At 33.1% G+C, this 23,244-nt stretch overlaps 1 protein-coding gene across 1 annotated transcript; it reads right to left on the bottom strand.

The window, feature by feature from the left end:
- Window positions 1-690: 690 nt before the first annotated feature.
- Window positions 691-1,626, bottom strand: LOC110096674 (F-box protein At2g27310-like). Its single transcript, XM_020822731.1, has one exon. The coding sequence runs from the start codon at window positions 1,624-1,626 to the stop codon at window positions 691-693; it is 936 nt and encodes a 311-aa protein (XP_020678390.1).
- Window positions 1,627-23,244: the final 21,618 nt, after the last annotated feature.

Raw genomic sequence — 23,244 nt, 5'->3', positions numbered from 1 at the left:
CCCAGTGCATCCGGATTCACCTCTCCGAACGGTCCGGACGCCGCACGTAATATTCTCTCCATCCATTCCATAGAGGGCATATCAACAAGAAATTATTCAGTGCAGTCGTCCAGACTCCAATAGGAAAAGGTCATGTCCTTGTACACAGTATGTGTATCAATACACATACTATGTACAAAGTTATACAGTGTGTGTATTGACATCGTGAATGTCTTTCATTGGAGTCTAGACGTGAGCTATGTCTGGACTCCGCACGTAATAATACTGCAATCGCCGCAACTTGCTCTACGCCATGACTTCCTAGCAAGATGTTGTCGCGACTCATCAAAAGGTTTTGTCAAGCTATTAGCTTATATCTAATAAGTGTTATATCATATAAATACTAAAATTTATAAATAAGACAATTTTAAGTGCTATATACCTAAATCTTTAAAATAAAAAAAAAAACCTCTGCAAACGTTCAATAAAATCACCCAGCAAATATTAATAGAAATCACAGTTTGATTTTATTTTTAAATGTATTACCTAATTAAAAGGTTTAAATTCATTTACATCTTTACTTAGCTCTATATTTTTGTAGTGATTGAAAACTAAAAAAAAAAAAAAAATCTACAATACTCTCTGTTTGTGGGTATCCAATCTCAAATTCTAACCCTAACTCATCTCCTTCGGTTAACCCTTTTCTTTACTTCACCGGAAAGCGATCAGTGATAGAAACGCGAAGAAGACGGCGACTCCGACGGCCGTGCAGCACATATCCAGAACCCCTTCTCGCCTCGCCCTACTTTCCTTCCTCCTTCTCTTCCTCCTCAAATACTCCAAATACCTCTGCTTCGCTTCTTCCTCTTCCTCCAATCTCCCCCTCCCCTTCCTCCTCGCCTCCATCATCGCCCTCACAAACTTCAGCGCTTCCTCCCCGCTCACGCACGCGCCATCAATGTCCTCAGCTGTGAGCACCACATCCCGCACGTGCCCCGTCCCTTCTTCGCACGTGACCACAGCTCCGATAACCCTTTCCCCAGCCGCCGCAGCCGATGCGAACCGCACCATCGTCTCCCCTGTGTAACAGTTCCGCTCCATCCCCACTGCTCGCCGGCTCGACACGTTAACCGCTCGACCCATCGCTGGATCAATCAAGATCCAACTCAGCGTCAGCTCCTCAGGAGATATAGACGCCCCCGGAAGCACCGCCTCTGCTTTCTCCTCCATAGCGTCGATCAAGAAGGGGGATCCGCGGAACCACGGTGAGGAAGTATCGGTCTCTATGACGCGGGAAAAGATGTGGACGCCGCGATGGTAGATGTCTACGGCGGAGATGAGTTGATCGGGTAGTTGTACTTCGCCGGCGGCGAATGCGTCGGGGAAGGGAAAAGCGTCGGAGAAGAAGGAACGCGGAGAGATTGACAGGAAAGGGAGGATTCGGGGATGGTGAAGAGAGGGCCAGGTGGAAAGGCAAAGGTGGAGCCAGAGATCGGATTGGGACGAGAGAGAACGGAGGTGGGAGGTGGCGGAGCAGGCTGCGGCGAGGGTTGGGCCGTCGAGGAGGCGAAGAGTGCGCGTGAGGACGTCGGGGTGGAGGTCCTCGATGGAGGTGGAGGTGGAGGTGGAGGTGGAGGGGATTGCCATTGATTCGGTGGGCAGTGGGTAGGCGGCTGAGCTCCGGCGGTCTTTCCTGATGGGTTCGAATGGTGAACGGATTTGGGGGTTTGTTTATTTATAGTGGGAGGGATATTGATGTCAATTTATTTATTAATAAAAAAATTGATTGATTAGAATAAATATTAAAATTATTAGATTTCCTTTATAATTTTAAGATACGAGTCCAAGGACATGCGATTTTTTTATTATTTATTAATTAAAGAAGAAAGATTTTTTTTTTTTAAATATGAATTTAAATTTTAAGTTAGGTATTTTTTAATTTATTTTCACTATTAGAAAAAATTAAGATAGGTTAAAGTCTAAGCTTTGTTTGAGAATATTATATTATTTTATAAAGTTGATTTTGATCTTATTAATTATTATACGAAAAATATTCTGATTTATTTTTTTAATCACATTTTTTTTTCAAAATTTTCTCAAGCTGAATTTAACTTCAAATTAGCAAAATATTTACTTAGTTTATTTTTTTGTATGAGAAATGACAATTATTGTACCTAGAGTTCAGGCCATATTTTTAAATGACCCATCAATGCAATTTATTTGTTTTATAATATTAATAATTTGACATGAATTTATTAATTCATAAAAAAATTTAAATAATATAGATTATATTTTATTGATTTTCAAATATTTTTTTTGAAGTTTTCTTGCATCAAGGTAAAAAATAATAATTTAAATTTATAACATTTTTCTGAATTAAATGCAAAATTTTATAAATATTCTTTTTTAATTAATAAATCACAAGTACTTACTCACATATCTTAAAATTATAAATAAATTCAATAATTTTAATATTTATTCTGATCACTCAATATTTTTCATTATTAAATAAATTGAGACCAAGATCCCTCCCACTATAAATAAATAAACCCTCAAAGTTGTTCACCATTTGAACTCTTTAGAGAATTCTTTACAAAGGATTTTTAATCTATCATTCTAAGACATTTATTAAACTTCAGTTAATGCCATAATTATCATATTTAATTTCTAACTTTCAATAATTCATATAGATAGGGTGAAAATCTTACTTCTTACAGTTAAAATGATCAAAATATTTACCTATTAAAAAATATACGATGAAAAGTTGAAATGGTGAAAAATTTTGGCGGTTTATTTATTTATATTGGGAAGAATTATTTTTTTGAAAATTTGAGTATTAAGATGAATTTACACACACATCACATATATAAACTTCGAACCGAAGATCTCTTGATTTGTGGCCAAAGCTGCTATGATGTCAATGTATTTATTAATAAAAAATATTGATTGATCAGAATAAATATTAAAACCATTGGATTAACTTTGTAATTTTAAGAAGTGTGTGTAAGTACCTCTGATTTATTCACTAAAAATGGATATTTATAGGGGTGTCAATTCGAGTTGATGGGTCGGTTTCGGATCGAACCTGAGTTGACTCGGATCTAAACGAGGTAACTCGAACCCGACCCATTTTTTGCAAATAAGTTATATATTTCAACTCGGTCCCGACCTGCACGGGTTGCCGTGTTGACACGACTCGACCCGGATTTAAGAGATTTGGTTCAAGAAGCGCGAGCCAAGCTCCCGTCGCTACTTCCTGTTCCTATTCAAAGCTAGCGGCGAAACAACGGTAGCGGCGGCGAGCAAAGTTCGATAGTGCAGGCGGAAGGCGGTCAACGAGGGCGAGCGGAGTCCACAACCACGAGTGTGGGTAGTGGGCAGAGTCTGCTAATCCGCGAGTGCGGGCAGCGACAACAACGGTGGAAGGCAGTCGGTGTGTCGCGAGTGCGGGCATAAATCCGAAATGGACTCCGACTTTTGGGTCATTGTCGGGTTGATTTAGGGTTTTCGGGTCAACCCGAACCAGGGCCATGCATTTTTTGAAATGGGTCAAAAATCAGAACCCGAATCCAGCTCATTTGCTAACCGGGTCAACCCAAACCCGGATTTTTTTGGGTTGGGTTCTGGTTGGATTCCGGGTCGTGTAAAAATTTTACACCACAAAATATTTATAAAATTTTCTTTAAACGTTATGTCCTTTGTAAAGAAGCATTTAAAATTCTGAAAATTTATTAAGCTTTTTCTTAAAAATGTTAATGAATTAAAATATCTGATAAGAAATTTTATTTCTATTTATAATTTTTATAAAACTTTATGGGCTCTGTAAAGTAAACATTTGAAGTTTTAAACGTTTTATTTTAAAGCATTTTTATAAAAAAGTTAATGAATTAAAATCTCTGATAGGAAAATTTTCTTGATAAATCAGTTGAATTTTAATTTTATTAAAATTCATAAGATAAGCATAATTACAAATCCATGCCCAACTAAAATTTTGTATTTAATTTAGGAAAATATGTTATAAATTTAAATTATTATTATTTACTTCATTCAAGAAAAACTCGAAAAAGAAATATTTGGAAATCAATAAAAGATAATCAACATGATTTCAATTTTATTATAAATTAATAAATTCATGCCAAATCATTAGTAATATGAAACAAAAAAAATTGCCATAAAAATCAATTTTGATCGATGTTAGACATATTTTAAATAGCCATTCGAAAATTAATTTAGGGGCTATTTGATTTAAATAAAAGGGTGCAAAATATTCTAAATAAAGAGGCTTTTGAGAATATTGGTGTTTGCACTACTAATAAATCAGATTTTTGCATCACTTTTTATGGCCCACCTACTAATTTATTTGCAGCGATTTAAGAAAAGGAGAAGAGGAAAGGAGAGGAAGAAGACCTGCGAATTAGCTAAATCAGAGAAGGAGACGAGACTGTGAGACAAATGTGGGAGCTGGAGTTAGGGTAGAGGAGGGAGAGAATAGGAGGGAGAGGAGAGATCGTGAATGTTAAAATGAAAATGATTTTTGTAGCGATTTTTTAAATGTTGTTATTGAAATGTTGCTAAAATATTATTTTTAGAAGTAACTTTAGCATCGGTGAAATTTATTGTTTATTTCTATCTACAATAGTGGTTTATAAACTTTAGAAATGTGACCCTAAGGATTAGATTCTAGATGTTGATGTGTGATTTTCATTATAATTATGCTGACATATTTTTTGTAGGGTACTCATGCAATTTTTATTTTTCGAATATAATTTTAGTTAGGAAAGTCATGCATATAGGTGTGTGGGTATTTCAGAAGGCAGAATTTCAAATGTGTGATGAGAGATCAAGACCCCGCACACCATTTAGTGATGTGGGTGAAAGTCACTATCTTTCATAGTTAATTGTATGTATGATCTTATATGCTCTCTCATTAATCTGTTTATAAACAGCTACTGTGAACTGCTACGGAAACATTAAATTTTTAGTAGTCTTTGTTTAAAGTAAAACAAATACAGTGTAAAATTTTAATATATTTAAAAGCCATAAACAAGAGCAATGGAAATTGCGATTAAACAAAGACTACTAAAAATTGTAATATATATATATTAATCGCAATTAATTTCAGTCCCTCTAGTTCATTCTACCGCAGCTCATAACTATCAGCTGCCGCAACCAATCATACTTTACGCTACATTCATTTTACTTCAACCCAAACAAAAAAAGTAATTCCCCCGTTTGTTTTACATTCATCTAAACAATTCCAAAATATTTAAAATACGCTACATTACTTTTACATTGTATTTCTTTTACACATTTTTCCATTTTAAGTCAACCAAATCGCCTCTTAAGTCGATTTGGAAATGATTTTAAAGCTTTATATTCAAATGAATTTTCTGAAATTTACTCTAAATATGCTTTAAGTCTTCATTGGAATCTATGAAAAAAAATTCAAGTATTTAGTGAAAAATAAAATAATAAGTTCTAAAAAAATTCTTTCCTTCGCAAAAACTTGCACCATTTAGAATGTTCAATCTAACTTTGTCTATGGGTGGTACTCTGGATCTTGCTCGCAAGATTGACTACGAAAATTAGAGAAGCAAAGATGGAAAGGGAGAGAATATGAGAGAAGTCTCATTAATTATATGAGTTATATCGACATAAATAAGTTACTTTGTATCCTTAGGCTTGCCCGCTAGTCTCTATTTATAGGTGAGAGTAGAGGCAATACTAAAAAAAATACATTAAAAGATAAATGCATGAATGTCATAATATATCTTAATAATATCTTATCATAAGAAGAATATATGCTAGTTATATCTCATTAATTATATGAGATATATATTAAAACTTTCCATATATAAGATGAGGTCGCATGTAGCCACATGAGCTTTCCAGATATAAAAAATAATGATTTCGCTAAATTCTTTTATTAAAAACCCATATATATTTAAACTCTATAAATAATTTTGAAACATCTTTAATATGATGATTTAGGCTTCATTTGAGACAATTTTCTTGCTAATTTTTAAAATAAATTTGTATAGTAATTTTTTTTAAAGCAACCAAAAAAAGTTTTAAAAAGCTGTCCTAAATGAAGCCTTAAATTTCTCAAATAATACAAGTGAAGATGAGAACACTTTATAAATTATCTTTTATATGTTCAAATAACCAAATGAAGCCTAAATCAATTATAATAGACGAAATTTTGTTTGAAGATCCAACACATACAGAGATAGAGAGAGATGCATCAATCATGATAGACCAAAATTTTTATGTGAAAAGTCCAATAAAGGGAAAAACTACAGGGTCTGGCCCAATTAAAATGAGTAAACTAGTGTTTTTCGTTGATTACAAATATTGTCATTCCTCAATGTTGCAAAAAAAATATCGCATAAAGCAAATTACATGATTGGGATTGGAAGAATATAATGACATGAGAGCCATTCTCAAAAAAATGTTGGTCTATTTGTTTGGTTTGTAAGACCATAATCAGGAGACTGTGCACATAGGGAACGTAATCGAGCGAATAAGATTGAAGGGATAGTTGTCGGGTGACAAAGATATGAGAGACCGTTGTAAGTGATGGTGGTTGGAGGGATTGTGGACCTCCAAACAGACATAGCCGGCTGCAAAGTGCAGAGGGTATTCGACCGCTCCACCCCGAGATAGTAATATATACGACATGATCTTGTCACAGGTTTCCCCAACTTGATACATTAGCTTGAGTGGGGTTTATTTGGTGGTGGAGTTCCGTTTCCCACGGGCGCAAGCCCCCGTGGTTAATTACGTCTCTTTCAATTTCTTCATGATAATAATAACAAAAAAAAGAGGCTACAACACCAACTATTATGTTGTTCAATAAAATACAATAACTGTTGTGGCTTCTTTGAATACATATTTTTCTACATCTCCACAATATTTTACATACAGACGAAAGCTATAAATACAACCATTAGGTTGTAAGCATAATTTAAAAGAGTTTGGAACAAAGACTTCAAATGATCACCAGATTGACCATAGCTTCCTGAGAAAGAAGGGACAACTGATATTTTCCATGATTGCATTAAAAACACACCTAATCTACTAAAAAAAATACATTTTCCTTATTCCTAGTTTCTAGAATGTCTGGAACTGAATATACAGATACAAAATGACTCCAACCTACCTCACCAGTTTGCACAAGACATGTCCCCAATCTAACGCTAAAAGGTCACAAGAGTGCCATGTTCATCAATTTCAGGCACATTACCATCTATGAGGTTCTCCCAAGAAATATAGTGCACTATAAAGATACACAATTAAGTCACCTAAGAAACCCGATAAAACTAAGTTATGCCTAACAAATGATTCAGTAATCGCCGTTTCTCTTTTCTATTCCGATCGGATCTTAGTATCGATTCTCCTGTTCTTCCCCTTCTAAATCTAAAATGTGAAATTAATGATTGAGACCGACAAGAACTGCTAGAAAGTTGAAAACTTGAAATGAGAATCTAACCCTAGTAGAGGAGATTTATATAAGGATATTGGATCAACATCACCACACCTGACTAACGCAGGTGGGCATGGACCCAATATCACCTATAGAAAAAGGATTTGAATTAGGGATATTGGATCAACATCACCACACCTGATTAACACAGGTTGGCATGGGTCAATGCCCACTTGTGTTAGTTAGGTGTGCTGATGTTAATCCAATATCCCTATATGAATCTCCTCTACTAGGGTTGAATTCTCAATTCAAGTTTTCAACTTTCCAGTCGTTCTTATCGGTCTCACTCATTAATTTCACATTTTAGATTAAGAAGGGGAAGAACAAGAGAACCGATACTAAGATCCGATCGGAATAGAAAAGAGAAACGGCGATTACTGAATCATTTGTTGGGTATTACTTAGTTTTATTAGGTTTCTTAGGTGACTTAATTGTGTATCTTTATAGTGCACTATATTTCTTGGGAGGACCTCATAGATGGTAATGTGCCTGAAATTGATGAACATGGCACTCTGATGACCTTTTAGAGTTAGATTGGGAACATGTCTTGTGCAAAATGGTGAGGTAGGTTGGAGTCATTTTGTACATGTATATTCAGTTCCAGACATTCTGGCAACTAGGAATAAGGAAAATGTATTCTTTTGAGTAGATTAGGTATGTTTTTAATGCAATCATGGCAAATATCAGTTGTCACTGCTTTCTCAGGAAGCTAAGGTCAATGTGGTGATCCTTTAAAGTCTTTGTTCCAAACTCTTTTATATTATGCTTACAACCTAATGGTTGTATTTATAGCTTTAGTCTGTATGTAAAATATTGTGGAGATGTAGAAAAATATGTATTCAAGGATGCCACAACAGTTATTGTATTTTATTGAACAATATAATAATTGGTGTTGTAGCCTCTTTTTTTGTTATTATTGTCATGGAGAAATTAAAAGAGATGTAATTAACCACAGGGGCTTGCGTCCGTGGGAAACGGAACTCCACCATCAAATAAACTCCAGTCGAGCTGATGTATCAAATGGGGAAACTCGTGACACGATCAAGTCGTATATATTACTATCCCTCGGGGAGGAGCGGTCGAATACCCTTTGCACTCTACAACTGGCAGTGTCCTTTCGGAGGTCCACATGTTTCTGGCGACCATGGTGGGACTAAGGTACTGAGAAAGTGGAGAAAAAAAATTATGCACTCAAAGCATCCAGAGAGAAAGGATGGAAGTGGCATCATCCATGTGATGCGGATAAGAAAGATTTATAGTCCTTGAAGAGAAGGAACTCACCCACTATTTAGGCACACTACGAGATGTCAAGTGTAGTAGCCTCGATTCTTAGATCTAAGGTGGGTTTAGTGTTCTACCCAACACTAACATCTGTGTCATAGCTAATGCACCTAGGCTTATACCCTGTCTAAAAAGCGATGACAGCTAACCACCTAAGCGCTTCAAATCCATGCAGTCGAGTCTTTATGAAAGATGGGTAGGTAATTTGAGTATTTTGAAAATAATTGGCCCCAGACTTATGTTGGGTGAATGCTCCTAGAATTAATATAATTAAAATTTTAATTAATGAGTTTCTAGTATAATGCATGCTAATTGAAGTCTCCAAATCAGATATACATAAAATTTTAAAAATAAGCTTATATAAAAATAATTTTTAGAAAAGACTTAGCCTCCCCAGGTCCGACACTTCATCCTTATAAGCCAAATTATCCAGACTCTACCCGCAGGCGGGGAGGTGTCTTATCAGAATAAGAGAGAAGAATAAATCGATATGCATGCGACCCCGGATGATTCTGGCTATTCCATAGGTCGTTAAATTTCTATATTATTTAATTCTTAAAATTTTAAAATTAGATTACGAGTAGAAAAATAAATTTTTATCCTAAAGAGCCTAGCATAAATTAGGCTAAGAACATGCAAGAAAGAAGCATAGGAAAAACATGCAATTTTTACTGCATAAACAATTTAAACACATTAATATAAATCCAAAACATAGTAAAGTAAAGTCCATGACAAGTGTCATATAAGTACAACCCAACTGCAGAAAAGTAATGGTGGTCACGCTCCACCGACAACAACCTGGATTCTAATCCTAATAAATGACGCAAGTCTTAAAAGCTGGGCATTTCATCTTCAAGTACTCTTTTTCTTCGAGTGGATCATCTTTCTTCGGATCATTTCCCTTTGGATCATCTCCTTCATGCTCCTTCTGGTTCATCCTCCAGTAAGGTACCTAAATGACTAAGAAATTTCCAGAGAAGGGGCCTTTCTTATTCTTTTTGGGTACCTTATATTTGAAATGCTGAACTTTTAAACTTTCACAACTCAATGAATAATAAATTATATTATATTTTGAAAAAAATAAAATCTAGACCTGGACTCCTGCAAGGTTATCCTAATAAAAATCATATGTATTTATAATATTCCATATCACAAGTATTTATATAGGTGCTGAAAAGTAAACACGCTTGTCCACACTCTTTTAATTTTAAGGGGGCTAAGCAGTCTTTGGAGCATCTACAAAAAACAATATTAGTATTTAAAGCAATAATAATTACAGCCCCCTTTATTTTAGCACTGCATGAGCGTGACCACCTACATAAGACTGAATTAGTATAAAAGTGACCCTAGCTCATGAGCATTCTAACGCACAAATCACATCACAGAAAGAAAAGTATAGTAGGAAAACAAGAGATCACAACAATCATCAAATCAAGCCAGAGCAAATCAAACAATCACACGTGCCACAAGCAAGATCATCACATAAAGCAGAAATAAAAGCAAAAAAAAAAAAAGTAAACATCAGCCCTAATCCTAGAGCTAAAAATGGGGCCCTAGCAAACAAATTTATGTGTGTGATAGGCTTGTGTGGTTTTGGATAGGTCCTATGTAGGATAATTAGTTCAAGTTACATAAGATTAGAGTTTGTTAAAGACTAGAAAAGAAAAGTTTAATTAATATTTAAATATTAATAAATTAGGGTCAATTTTAGTTAATTTAATTTTTTGGTCCATTTTAATGCTTAGGATAGTGATATTGGAAGTTTAAATTATAATAGTCAATTTTAGAAAGTCCCGAGTCCTCCTATGTGCTAGGCTGAAGGGGTCCAGAAGGTCATTATAGGAAATAGGCTGGGTTGGGAAATCCTAGCATTTTTATTAATTATTAGACCCTAAGATGAGTAATTAGGCTTTGGGTTTGGTGGATTTGGAGTTTTCTAGATCAAGATATGAATTTTAGAAGATTCGGGCAATTAATGAATTATTAAAAATTGCTTAATTATGGGTGATTTTAGAGTTTTTATATAAATTAACTCCAAACTGATTAGAATCACTCCCAAAGGTCATAAATAACCTAAGAAGATGTTTTCAAGTGTTGGGAAAATTTTGAAAATTTTAATAATTTTTAAATTATCTAAAAAGAGAAAAAAATATAATTTTAGTTAAAGTTTAATTAAGGCTCGGATTGAAGTCCAACTAAAGGGTCTTAATTATCTAAGATTAGGGATAGAATTCTGGACAATTTGAGGTATTATAAGAAATTTTTTGAGTTGAATTGGATTTATTAGAATTTTTGCAAGCTATTGAGACCAAATTAACAGGTTAAATTAGGGTTTATTAATTAAGGGGTCTAAAAGATCCTAAAAATTCTTAAAAAATTCTGAGAGGTTTCAAATGTCACTAAGTTTAAATGTTGAAAGTTTCATGCCAATCAATGATCTATCCTTGCTCTTAAAATATTTCTAAGTTTACTAGACGGGTCCTTAATTATTGTCCTTAGTGTGTCACTATACGTTATATGGGTTTAAAGTAAGTTTTGGATTAACCCTTAGAATAACATGTAGGGAATATATAAATAAATAAACACACCAATCCTAAAATCTAGGAGAGCCTAAGCTAGGTGTTCGTGCATCCTACACATACAAAGGATGGTAAAAAGAAATGTAAGCGCACTTATCAGTGAGATTAGTGAATGATTGGGACTCAACCACCCACTAATTCACCTCTCCAATGAATGTCATTCATGAGTAAAATTCATGTTTAAAATTCCAAGAGGTCTCCCAAAATTACGGATATAAATATATATAATTTTAAAACCATTTAAAATACATATACTAAATAAATAATTTTTGGAAAGTAATTTAATTCAAAATAGTTCAATGTAAATGCATGAATGGGAGATCCATCGGCCACCCAAGAGATGATTCAAAATAGTGTGAAAATAATTTGTAATTTCAAAATAATTATTTAAATATTAACAAAATAATTAACTAATTAAATAAAAATAAATTATAACATAAAAATATGTTTTGATATCTAAAAATATTTTAAATTAAAATTCATAATTTTCTAAAAAGAATGAGGTATTATGCGTCAAAATCAAATTTAAAACGGAAAAGATACGAATTTCCAAAGTTTAATATATTAAAAGGGGAAAGTTTAAATAATAATAATAGTAATAATAACAAAAATAGTTTACATAATAATAATAATAATTTAAACTATAATTAATACTAATTTTATTTTTAAAATAAAGAAAATAATTTTTTAAAAATATTATTATAAAATATGTATTTTATTAATTTTAAAATAATTTATGATAAATATTTAATGAAATCTATATTAAAAAAAGAATTTAAAATTTAATTAAAAAAATGGCTGCTCGTGGGCCATATGGCAAGCGGTGATTGGCCTGTTAAAACCGTGGACGCGGTTTGGCAATCGTTGTCAATGATTGCACTGCCGCGCAATCATTGGCAATGATTCAACATTGCGGAAATCAGTGTCGCGGCACTTAAACACGTCGGTGAGGTTCTGTGGCCGTCAGATCCCCCATAATATAGGATCAAAGGTCGTGATTTAGTCGGACAGAGATCAGAACCGCAGGATCAGATCCCGTAGTTGAACTGAACTGCAGAGCGACAGAATCCTTGCCGTTGATCGAAAGATCAACGAAATTGATCTCGTTCCATTGCATGCATGCACAAACCGAAACCCTAAACACCAATTCACTTCGTTTGATTGATTGAATCAATCAAATGACACGAAATTTTAAACACATAACGTATAAACGAAGAGCATTCATGGGGTATCCATATCATGTCCAAGAACGTGTTATGCAAAGAGTTTTTTGAATCTAATTGTCCTAACCTAGGGCTAGGGTTTTACCTCAATCCAATTCATGGATTCAGTAGATCTTGGGTTCTCTGAATTTGTAGACTATCCACGAATATTTTCCCTGTTGAACTCAAGCCTTGAAAAGTCCTCGATCATCGGGAAAATTATTTGGAACTTATTTGATCTGGGTTAGCCGGAGATCTTGTCGCCGGCAACCTTTGACCGATATATTTGAGTGGGGAAGGGTGAGGAGGAGTCCAAGGAGCTCCCCCAAGCCAAAACTCCGGCTTGGGGGCTCTTGGAAGAGAGAAAAGAAAAAAAAAGTCCCCCTTATTATCCCTAAAAGGCCTATTTATAGACTTAGGATTACGATCAATGGCCTAGATCTATTCTAAGATTAATGAGGAGGGAATTAGGAGTTGTTAGGCCGTGGCTTTAAAATAAAACCCATTAGGAATCAATTCAAAGCACTTAGGAGCTTTGATTTGACCTAAGTAGGTCAAATTTGACCATATAGGACTTGGGTTGACCAAGTCAAAGGTCAACCCAGTCAATGTGGTCAAATTGACCTAAAGGGTTGGAGGGTTGAACTGATTTGAAATCAATTTGGACTCATTCAGGCTTAATGGGTCAACTTGGGTTCCTCACAGAATTGGTTTAACCCACTGAACCCAATAGAGGGGGTCTTAGGGTCTAGCTTGGTCAATTTGACCAAGTTAACCCCCTTAACCCAGGCGTTTGAGCAAAAAGTAGTTCAGCAGGGATCATAGTCAGTTGATTATGGTTGGAGGAGGGAGTGTAATCGATAAGCAACTGTAGTCAATAGGACCATAGTTGGCAGGAAACAAAGGTCCAAATGATTGTAGTCAACGGGCAATAGACATAAAAATGAACATAGTTAGACGACGGATGTCGGAGGGACCTTAGTCAATGATGGTGGTATGAGGAACCGTAGTTGGGTAACAGAGTTCGTAGGGACTATAATCAAATGAATGAGGTCCAAGTACCGTAGTTAGGCGACGATGGTCAGACGAACCGTAGTAGATGAGTGACAGATGTCAGAAGAACGATAGTTGACATGCAATAGAAGTCAGACAGAGACCCTTCAGTGGCAGTCGGATGGAGCTCCAACGGTGATGGTTGGGCGTATATCCAACAGTGACGATCGAGTTAAGGTTCGACGACATTAACAACTAGATGGACGTCTAACAACGATTATCTGGTGAAAGTCACATGACAACAACCAGGTGGAGTGTCATACTTCAGTAAAGCTTACCAATAAACAACGAAAATAAACATAATTTTATTTTTGTCTTATTTTGAGTCTCATATCATAGAATCCTTACACTTTTTTGAAAACATGTCAATCACATAATGAGCATATAGACTACTAAGTAATTAAAATCTTACAACTGAAATCAATATAAGTTAAAAGAGCATAGCATAATATAATTATATAAAGAAATGTATGTATCAATTAATGTCTATACTATATCAAATTATCATTCTATAGTTCATAACATCTCAATCTATTACATAATTAGTCACAATATTAGAAACAATCAACAGTAATAACACTAGAAATAATATTAGTATCATGAACAATAAAGTTAAATATTATTAATGATAGTAAATAATATTAGTGTTAGTCACAATATGAGTAAAGTATTCATAATAGTGTCGGTATCAAAATTCATATATTCAATGAATGTATTTTAAGGGTATTTTTCTCATGCACTTTTTGACTCGCAATTAGTCGCCCTTATAACTCTCAATCAATGCACTCCTTATAACTCTCATTGAAACATGCGATTTCATTGAAACACGTGACTCTGTCACCCCAACTCCTTATAAGTCCCAATCAATCTCCAACTCCTCATAACTCTCAATCAATAAATCACATGGATCAGTTCACATGAAGTTATCATATCATGTATTTAATATCATTTAGTATTTCATTTAAATTTCAATAAAGTTATATTAAATCATTCATAATAATTAAATCTGTAATATATCCAAGCTTGCATAGTAAAAGCTTATGAAATCAGAAGATAATGTAATATTTGTAAATTTATAAGAGATAAAATTCATAGAAATCAAAATCATAAAAAACATAAGTAAGATATTAGTCACTTATAATGAATAGAGCAAAATATATAACATGAATGACTGATAAATATGATCAAAAAAACCTTTTCTCTCTCCTCTCTCATCTCTCCTCTCTCCTCTCTCCTCTTAATCTTATTCAATTTCTTTATGACCAAGAAATCAAATATATTGTTTATGGCCGAGTTCCACAGCGCTCACCAGATTAGCACAAAAGCATTCTAATTTAAATTTTTTCATGTTTTTTAAATAATTTATTTCACATATTTGAGTCATTACATAAAAAGGGTTTGGCAGGGGTGGTGCTCCGTGATTTATGCCTTAGAGGTCTCTTGAATATCTAGCCCAATGTCCCATACTCCAAATGTCTCCTTCATATAAAGAGTGATGGTCTATTTATAGATTTTTCGAGCGACATATTCCATAAATATATAATCTTTTTCTTTTGAAATAAATAAACAATTTCTAACATGCTCCGTATTATATATGAAGAAGGTCCAATGCAAATTCGTAGTGCTACATCATACAATTCATATTAATTCCCATGATCATGGAGTATTCATTCTACATTTAATTGCTATAATGACGTGGGAATTGAGCGATCATAAGCTTGTTGGATTCGTCTCGTCGAGCCGCTCGATTCGACTATAAGCATGTTATATTTTAAGATCATTTAGTGACCCAATTAATATTTTGAAGTTTCTCAATATGCTTCAAGCTAATGATTTGGGCACATTTGGACTTGGATTGGACCAATTTTGGTGTCGTTGGATTCGGCTCATCGAGACGTCTAGTTAGACTATAAGTTTTCTGAAATTGAACTATAGAAGACCCCAAATTTAAATTTTGAAAATTTTTAAGTCAAATGTGCATCAAGATAGGTAGCTAGATATTGCTAAGATTGAGACAGTTTTCTCCTTAAAAAAAATTTAACTAAAAAGTTATTTTGAAAAATAGTGATAAAGTTATCTCAAATGACGGCTAAGGCTTCATTTAAGACAAATTTTTTATTATTTTTTAAAATATAGAACTAAATTTTTTTTAACTAAAAAATAGTAAAAAAATTATTCCAAAAAAGCTTAAGTCATTATCCCAACTCCCAAGCTTCGTATGAAAATGGGACTTGTTGGATTAAATAATATATAATACGTCGAACATTTATGAAGTAGTTTCAACTTTTTATTTTTATTTTTTTTTTTATTTTTATTTTTTTATAGGTAGTTTCAACTTTGAACACGTCCAAATATCGATGCTTACCTATCAACCGGCATTAAAAAAAAATGGCGGTGTCTTTGATGCTCTTCTAATATATAATATTAAGTTTCATAATCATTAAACTAAATCACTTTTTAAAGCTTAAATAAAAGTTTTTTTGCTCATAGTATTTCAAATAATTTAAGATATGCCATATTTTATTTGATGAATATTATGACTGCGTTTGGGACGGTTTTCTTACTGCTTCTTAAGGTGGCTTTCTAGTATAAAATTTTTGATTTTTGCACTAAAAAGTAGGAAGATAGCTATTTCAAACGAAGCCTATATCATTTATTGCCATCATAAAATTCTCAAAGAGAAGAATCTCACAAATCTAACACCAATTAATTCTAATATTATCATGGCACTTAAATGTCGTAGAAATAATCTATAATTGAGAGAATTAATATGAGTTATAATGAAGTGTTAGAAGACTTTTGGTTTAAATTAATAAAATGTGACTTTGTGACCTTGTGGTAGGGGTGTCAATATTTGACACGACACGAAAACCCAACTCGGACCCGACACGTTTGAAAAACGGGTCGGGTTCGCAAATTCGACCCGTTTGAAAAAATGGGTCAGGTTCGGGCAACCCGAAAACCCGTTTATTTTAAAAAAATTTGGATTCCCGCGGTGATCATATGGTGCTCCATGATTCTTGGACCCTACAACTAAAGTCAATGTAGAGATTGGGGGCATATTTGATAGATTTTTGAAACTGACATGCCTATAAATATAGAGAAAATTCAAAAAACTCTATCAGACGACTCATATTGATTCATTTGTCATAAAAAATTTTAAGTGCATTATTGATGCTGAAATTAAGCGATCTTAGGCCAAATATAAATCGTCTCGTCTTTCCACTCAATTCGAATATAAGTATACCAAATTTAGAGATTATTTGATCATCTAATTAATGCTATAAAGTTTTGATTTTGATTTAGGCTCTTGAATTTGGCTCATTCGGTCTTGGGTTAAATCATTTTTTATGTCGTTGGCTTCTTCTCGGTGAGACTTTCAGTTCAGCTCTAAATTTGTTGAAAAGTTAGAATGATCCTAAATTTATTTTTGAAAGTTTTTAATTCAAATACGCCTCGCCAAAAATGATGTTTTTATTTATAAGGAAATGTTTATAAAAAGCCATTTGCTATGATCAATGATTTTAATTCATTAACTTTTTAAAGAAAATTGCTAGCCCATCTCGTAGCACCAAATTTGGAGCTGAGCGCCGCAACTCCGAAGTTCGGAGCACTGCATCGTTCTACCCTCTGTCTATCTCGAAGCAAACTATACAGTGCCACAACATGGCTGCAATACTAAGCGGTTGTACAAAAAAAATCATGTGCAAAGCACCAGAACCCGAGCAGTGGGAGGACCCTTTGCAACCTACCAATGTGCTCGACTAATTAAAATGAGATCTGAGACAATAGTGCAACACGATTGATAGACACAATCATATTCCACATAAACCAAACATCAATAAATACCCCCCTAGGAGTACAAGAAAAACACAATTCTCTTACGTTGCTTAAAGTTTTCTCTCATAAATTGAGATAAAAACTGTCTAATAAGAATTTAGAAACCGTCGATTGTAATAATAACTTAGTCCTCTAACACACACTCTTATTTTCTCTTATAAAAGGGGGGAAGATTGTCATGAAGGAGTTTAAAGACCGTTGATGTCAATAAAGCTTTAGATCTCTAACGCAAGCTCCTGTCTTCCCCCATAAAGGGAGGGAAAATTATCTTATATGAGTTTAAAGATTGCCTACAATGATCAAGGCACGGTCCTATGATGCAGGCTCCAATTCTACTCTTTAAAAGAAGGAAACAAATTGTCCACCATAATTTAAAGAATGTCGACAGCGATTGAGGTTGTGGCAATGATAGGTGACGACAACCTGGCAGAGGTAGTCAAGTGGTGCATTGATTTTCTTTTCTTTTAGATTCATGTTACACATATTTAAAAAGTTAACAATTTTATTGCACTCATCTCTAACAAAATTCAATTGATTCTAATCATGTTTTGGTAGGAATATTAGATTTAGATATCCTAAATAAATTTTGTTTAAAATGAATTTTAAAATCATTAATCTTGCTTTAAGATGAGTGCTCTACATGGATAAACAATCAAATCTTATATTGAACCCATCTGAGCAAAGCAAATTCAAAGACTTTAAAATTCAACTTGATCAATTTCTAATCAAGGTATTCTCATCCAAATTTTCTCAATATTTTAAATGAACAAAAAAAGAGCTACATAAAAGATATATAACTAAATAGAATTTAAGGTTATACAAAATTTAAAAAGCAACATAAGTGGCTATAACTCACTAGTCTTCTGATCAGTTCGATTCATAGTTAAAATCAATTTTGTAGAACTGGGAAGAACCCATGATAAAAAATAGGAGGATTTACATACATACCACTTTATTTCATACTATTTATCAATCTAACATCTGAAATTTTAATATCGTATGACTACAACCCATAGAACAAATATGGATGCAATAAATGAAATATTAAAATTTATAGAGTGGTATTTGTCGTATGAATGAAACATATGAGTGACATATTTAATATTAAAGTTGTTTAAGGGTGGCAGACATGAAATATTAAAGTTTTGATTATTAGATATGTAGATAGCATAATATAAAGTAGTATGTATGTAAATCCCCTAAAAATAAAGGAGTCAGTTGCAATTTCATTGAACGCACGGTTCATATTATTATCGTTTATTTTAACTCAATCAGTAAATACTTAATCATATAAATAATTTAGAGCCTAAATTACTAAATAAATTATATAACTACAAAATTTTAATTTATGACTACAAATGAAGAAGTTAGCCACTTTAATATAGGTTGGGTTTAAATTTAAATGGCATAAGATATATATTTTTGAATATATATTCAATACTTAATAAAATAAATTTTTAATTTTTGGTGACATATTTGTTTCATTAGTATGCATTATAATAATATTTGAATAATTTGATATTTATGATCTAAACTCCAATTAAATTACAACTGAAATTTTGAATTTTGATTTTTTTTTTCAAATTTAATGTTTAATTTGATTTTCAAAATCTTAGATGACTATAACAAGACAAAAAGGCATATACATTTTCAAAATAAATACCATGACAAATATGAATTCACCACCTCCTCTTCCAAATCCATGGATGCCTCATACTTATTTAAATAAGAATTATTGTTCCTTATCCCCTCATTTTCTCCAAAAGATGATCAAAATAAGACTTGGCTTATCTTATTGCTTAAATCTAATGAGAATTTGATGACTTGTTAGTTTATTAATTAGCCCCCATTATTTTTATGCTAATAGAACCATATAATATGCTTCTCAAATTTTCTATAATAAATTTTAATTATGTATGGAAATCCTGACATAAGATCTGTTTAGGATGGCTGTAACTTTTTATAAAGATGATTGTAAAGTTTAAGTCTTCGTTTGGAATGGCTTTCTTACTATTTCTTAAAGCAGCTTTTTAGTTCAAAATTTTAAAATTTTAAACTAAAAAGTTGCTATAAGAAGCAATATAAATACGATTATGAGAATAATTTATTTTGGATCAATTCTTTTAGATGATTTGAAATGAAAATATATTATGCTTTTAATTTAGAGTGGATTCATAAGTTTTTTAATGAATTTTTTAAGGAGTATAATATTTCAATTTTTTTAAGAAAGAAAAAGTAAACTTTTTTTCTTTATTTAAATCGGAACTAGTTGGTTACACAGTACTGGGCGGCAGTTAGGGAATATTTTTATTTTTTTAATTTGTTTATTTAAATTTTAAAAATTAATAGATATCAATTTTTAGATTTTTAAAAACATCTAAATTGTAGTTTTTTTTATTTGTTTATATGATAATATTTTATTTGATTTCCGCATATAATTCAATGATAATATTCATGCTATATTTTCCAATGTTTAATTTTTAAATTTAATTTTATAAGAATTATTTCGATGAATAAAATGTGTAAGCAATGGTCATATTTTAATCTAAAACTTATTTCATTATATGCATTTTTTACTTAAATTAAATGTGTATATCAAATAAAACATTACCAAACATAAAATTTTGCTATAAAATAATTATTTTCAAATACTAAAAAAAAAAGTATTAACATTTTAAATTTCATACATTCAAATTAAAAAAAAAAAAATTAACTAATTCCCCATTAATCTCTCTACTTTTTAAAAATTTTTATGGAAAAAAAAACTCCTTTCTTAAAGTATAGTAGAGAATTTGCTTTCTTTAGAGTAATTTTACTATCAATTTTATAAAACTTCGAAGCCGTCCTAAATAAAAAAAAACTTATTCTGTGCTGATATGAATGTCATTCGGAGGCGAATCAGAACGCTCCACACCACTCGTTTACTGTCTACCGGGTGATGTGACGAGTTTTAATTCGTTTCCGAACGGTCCGGCCAACTTCTCCCTACTGTGTAAATAAAAATAATTCTATAACTTAAAAAAATTGCCTAAAAAATTTCCAAAGAGATTGTTTTGAAACGATACTCTCTCGCCATTTTTCTTCTTTTTGATGCCGAATGGTAGCTAAGCGTCAAATCTTCTGACGTGTAGAAACTACTTTATATATCTGCAGGCTTCGACGTAGTATTAGATAATATTTTATTAAATATGTCCCATTCTAAAATGACGTCTGGGGTAATGGCTTATTAATATTCGGCCTTCTATTTTTGACTCGTGATTAAGAAAGTGATTATCTTCAGCTTTCAGCACCCTTTCTATTTTATTTTATTTCGTTTCCTTTGAAATATAAGCAGCTTTTGGAGAAGAAGATAAGCATGGATCTAAACTGCTCCATATTAATTATGTCAAATTTGAAAATTTTGCCTAGTTATATAGTTAAAGCTGCAGTTTCAGTATTGTTGCATCCTCGAGCATTCATGATGGTAGAGAAATAAAAAGTTTAATGATTGAGCTTTGAAAAAGATTTCAGCACAGACACATGAGAGAGAGTTGATTCTGAAAAAGTTTATATGGAAAATTCTGAAAAATGGAAAAAATCACGGGTCTTGGCCCTGTTAAGATTCTACTAATTTTTGTAGTTGATTACAAATAATGCCTTTTTCTCGGAGAGAAGACTTTGCTCAATGTAACAAATATAAACAATGTAGAGTGTATTACATGATGAGAGTTGGGAAAAATCAAATGATATGAGAATTATTTTCAAAAGAATGTTGGTCTGTCTATTTGGTCGGTAGGATCATAGTAGGCGGATGACAATGGTCTGACGAATCGTAGTTGGCAGGCGACATAGGTCACATGGATCATAGTTTTCAGGCGATGGAGGTTGGAGAGACTAGAATTGGTGGGTGATGAAGGTCGAAAGGACCGTAGTCTGAAGATGGTGCTCGGAAGGACCATACTTGGACGACGATGGTCGGAAGGACCGTAGTCGACGAGTGACAGTGGTCAGAAGAACATACTTGGGAAAATATGGTCAGATGGATCGAAGTTGGGCGAATGAGGTCGAAAGGACCTTAGTTGAGTGATGGTGGTCGGGCAACGGTGGTCAGAAGAAAGTCCGATGGCGATCTGCGATTAGGTGGAGATCAGGCGGTGCTAGGCGGCGGGGCGGTACAAACTTGAGAAAGCAATAGAAATCCTTTGTTTTTCATCTATTTCTCCTCCACATTTTGTGAAAAATGAGGGGTCTATTTATACTTTTTGGGAGTGGCATGATTATTAAATAAGGAGAAGATCAACAATATGTTGAGAGTGTATAAAAGGACGACCAATATTAACTCCCTTAATCATGGATATTTTATTGAACACTTGAATGCCTTAGTGATGTAAGAATTTGACGATCTTGGGCTAGCTGGATTCTTCTCGTTGAGCAGCTCTATTCAACTATAAGCACGTCATATTATGATATCATTTGATCATCCAACTAATGCTTTGAAGCTTCTAAATAGGCTTCGAGTCCTTAATTATGACTCATTTGGGTTCGAATTAGACTAAATTTATTGTATATGAGTTCATCTCATCGAGACGTTCAGTTTGACTAAAAGTTTGTAGAAATTAGTGTTCAAAAGGTCATGGACTTAAGTTTGAAAGTTTCATATTCATATTTGCAGCAAGATTTGTGCCCGACCAAGATAATTTTTAATGACATATCAAGTATCATTAAGGCTTCATTTGGATAGTTTTAGGCCACTATCTTTTTATTACTTCTAAGAAGTTTTTACTAAAAAATTACATTAAAAAAGCATTAAAAAAACCGTCCCAAATAAAGCCTAAGTATAAAAAATGCCAGTTAAGATGGAGTGAAGTGGTTGAAATCAAGATCCTAATTCAGTACTTCATCTCTATCAGATCATGCTATTTTATCAGCATGGTTTGATTAATGAGTATAGTTGGTATGTCAATTGCATTATCTTAAATTAGGTTGGATTAATTATATTACAAGGCAACTTATATTAATTATATTAGATCGATAGTCGATTCGGATCCTAATCTATGCAATTGACATCAAGTGCTGGTGGAGGCTGCTATAATTTATCAGACTCTCATTAAATTAAGCCAATTGATCTAAATTAAAGGCTTATTTGATTGCTTCAAAGACATAAAAGATAATTTAAGAAGCGGTGTCTTTGTCAGTTTGTCTGCACCTTTTTTATGTGAGGAAATTAAATCATTAGATTTTATATTTCAAAACATGTTGGTACTTGTTTATATTATCTTTAAAGGGAGAAATTATTCTATGCTGAGGCCGAACGTAGCTCTACGTCCGGAGGAGAATCAGTTGCAGCCACGTCAGCATTACCGAGCCGCGGTATAGAACGAATGGGTGACGTGGTGCATTCTGATTGGTCTTCGGACGGCATTTGGCGTTCGCACAGAATAATTAATCCTTGAAAGGAGGGGAAGATTTTACACAATCAGAATCATCCATTCTTTCAATGATGATGAAGTTATACAAGAAGGATAGGTTGTAATGTCTGCATCGCCTTCTGGTATGAAATTTTGTGTCAAGTAAAATAGGTGAGGAGTGATTATCAGCAAATGCTGCAGTTTAGTAGTTGTTTTAAACTTTCCAACTAAAATCAGGAGAACTGTTTGAAGGAATAGGGAATAAAAGAAGTTGAAAACAACCCAAATGACGGATTAATTATTCTGTGGGGAAATCGAACATCATCTGAAGATAAGATCAATCATAATGCGCCACATCATTTCATGTTCGATATTGTTGACGTAGCACATCCAGATTGATAGTGCTCCAGGTTTTAGTGGAAAGTTGAAAGCTGCTA

The sequence above is a fragment of the Dendrobium catenatum genome, unplaced genomic scaffold (assembly GCF_001605985.2).
Source record: "Dendrobium catenatum unplaced genomic scaffold, ASM160598v2 fragScaff_scaffold_1521, whole genome shotgun sequence".
Classification (NCBI taxonomy): domain Eukaryota; kingdom Viridiplantae; phylum Streptophyta; class Magnoliopsida; order Asparagales; family Orchidaceae; genus Dendrobium; species Dendrobium catenatum.
This window is presented reverse-complemented; position numbering and strand designations above follow the sequence as displayed.

Bases quoted from the DNA above. Each gene is read 5' to 3' on its own strand.
- LOC110096674 (XM_020822731.1), bottom strand. From the start codon at position 1,626: ATGGCAATCCCCTCCACCTCCACCTCCACCTCCACCTCCATCGAGGAC.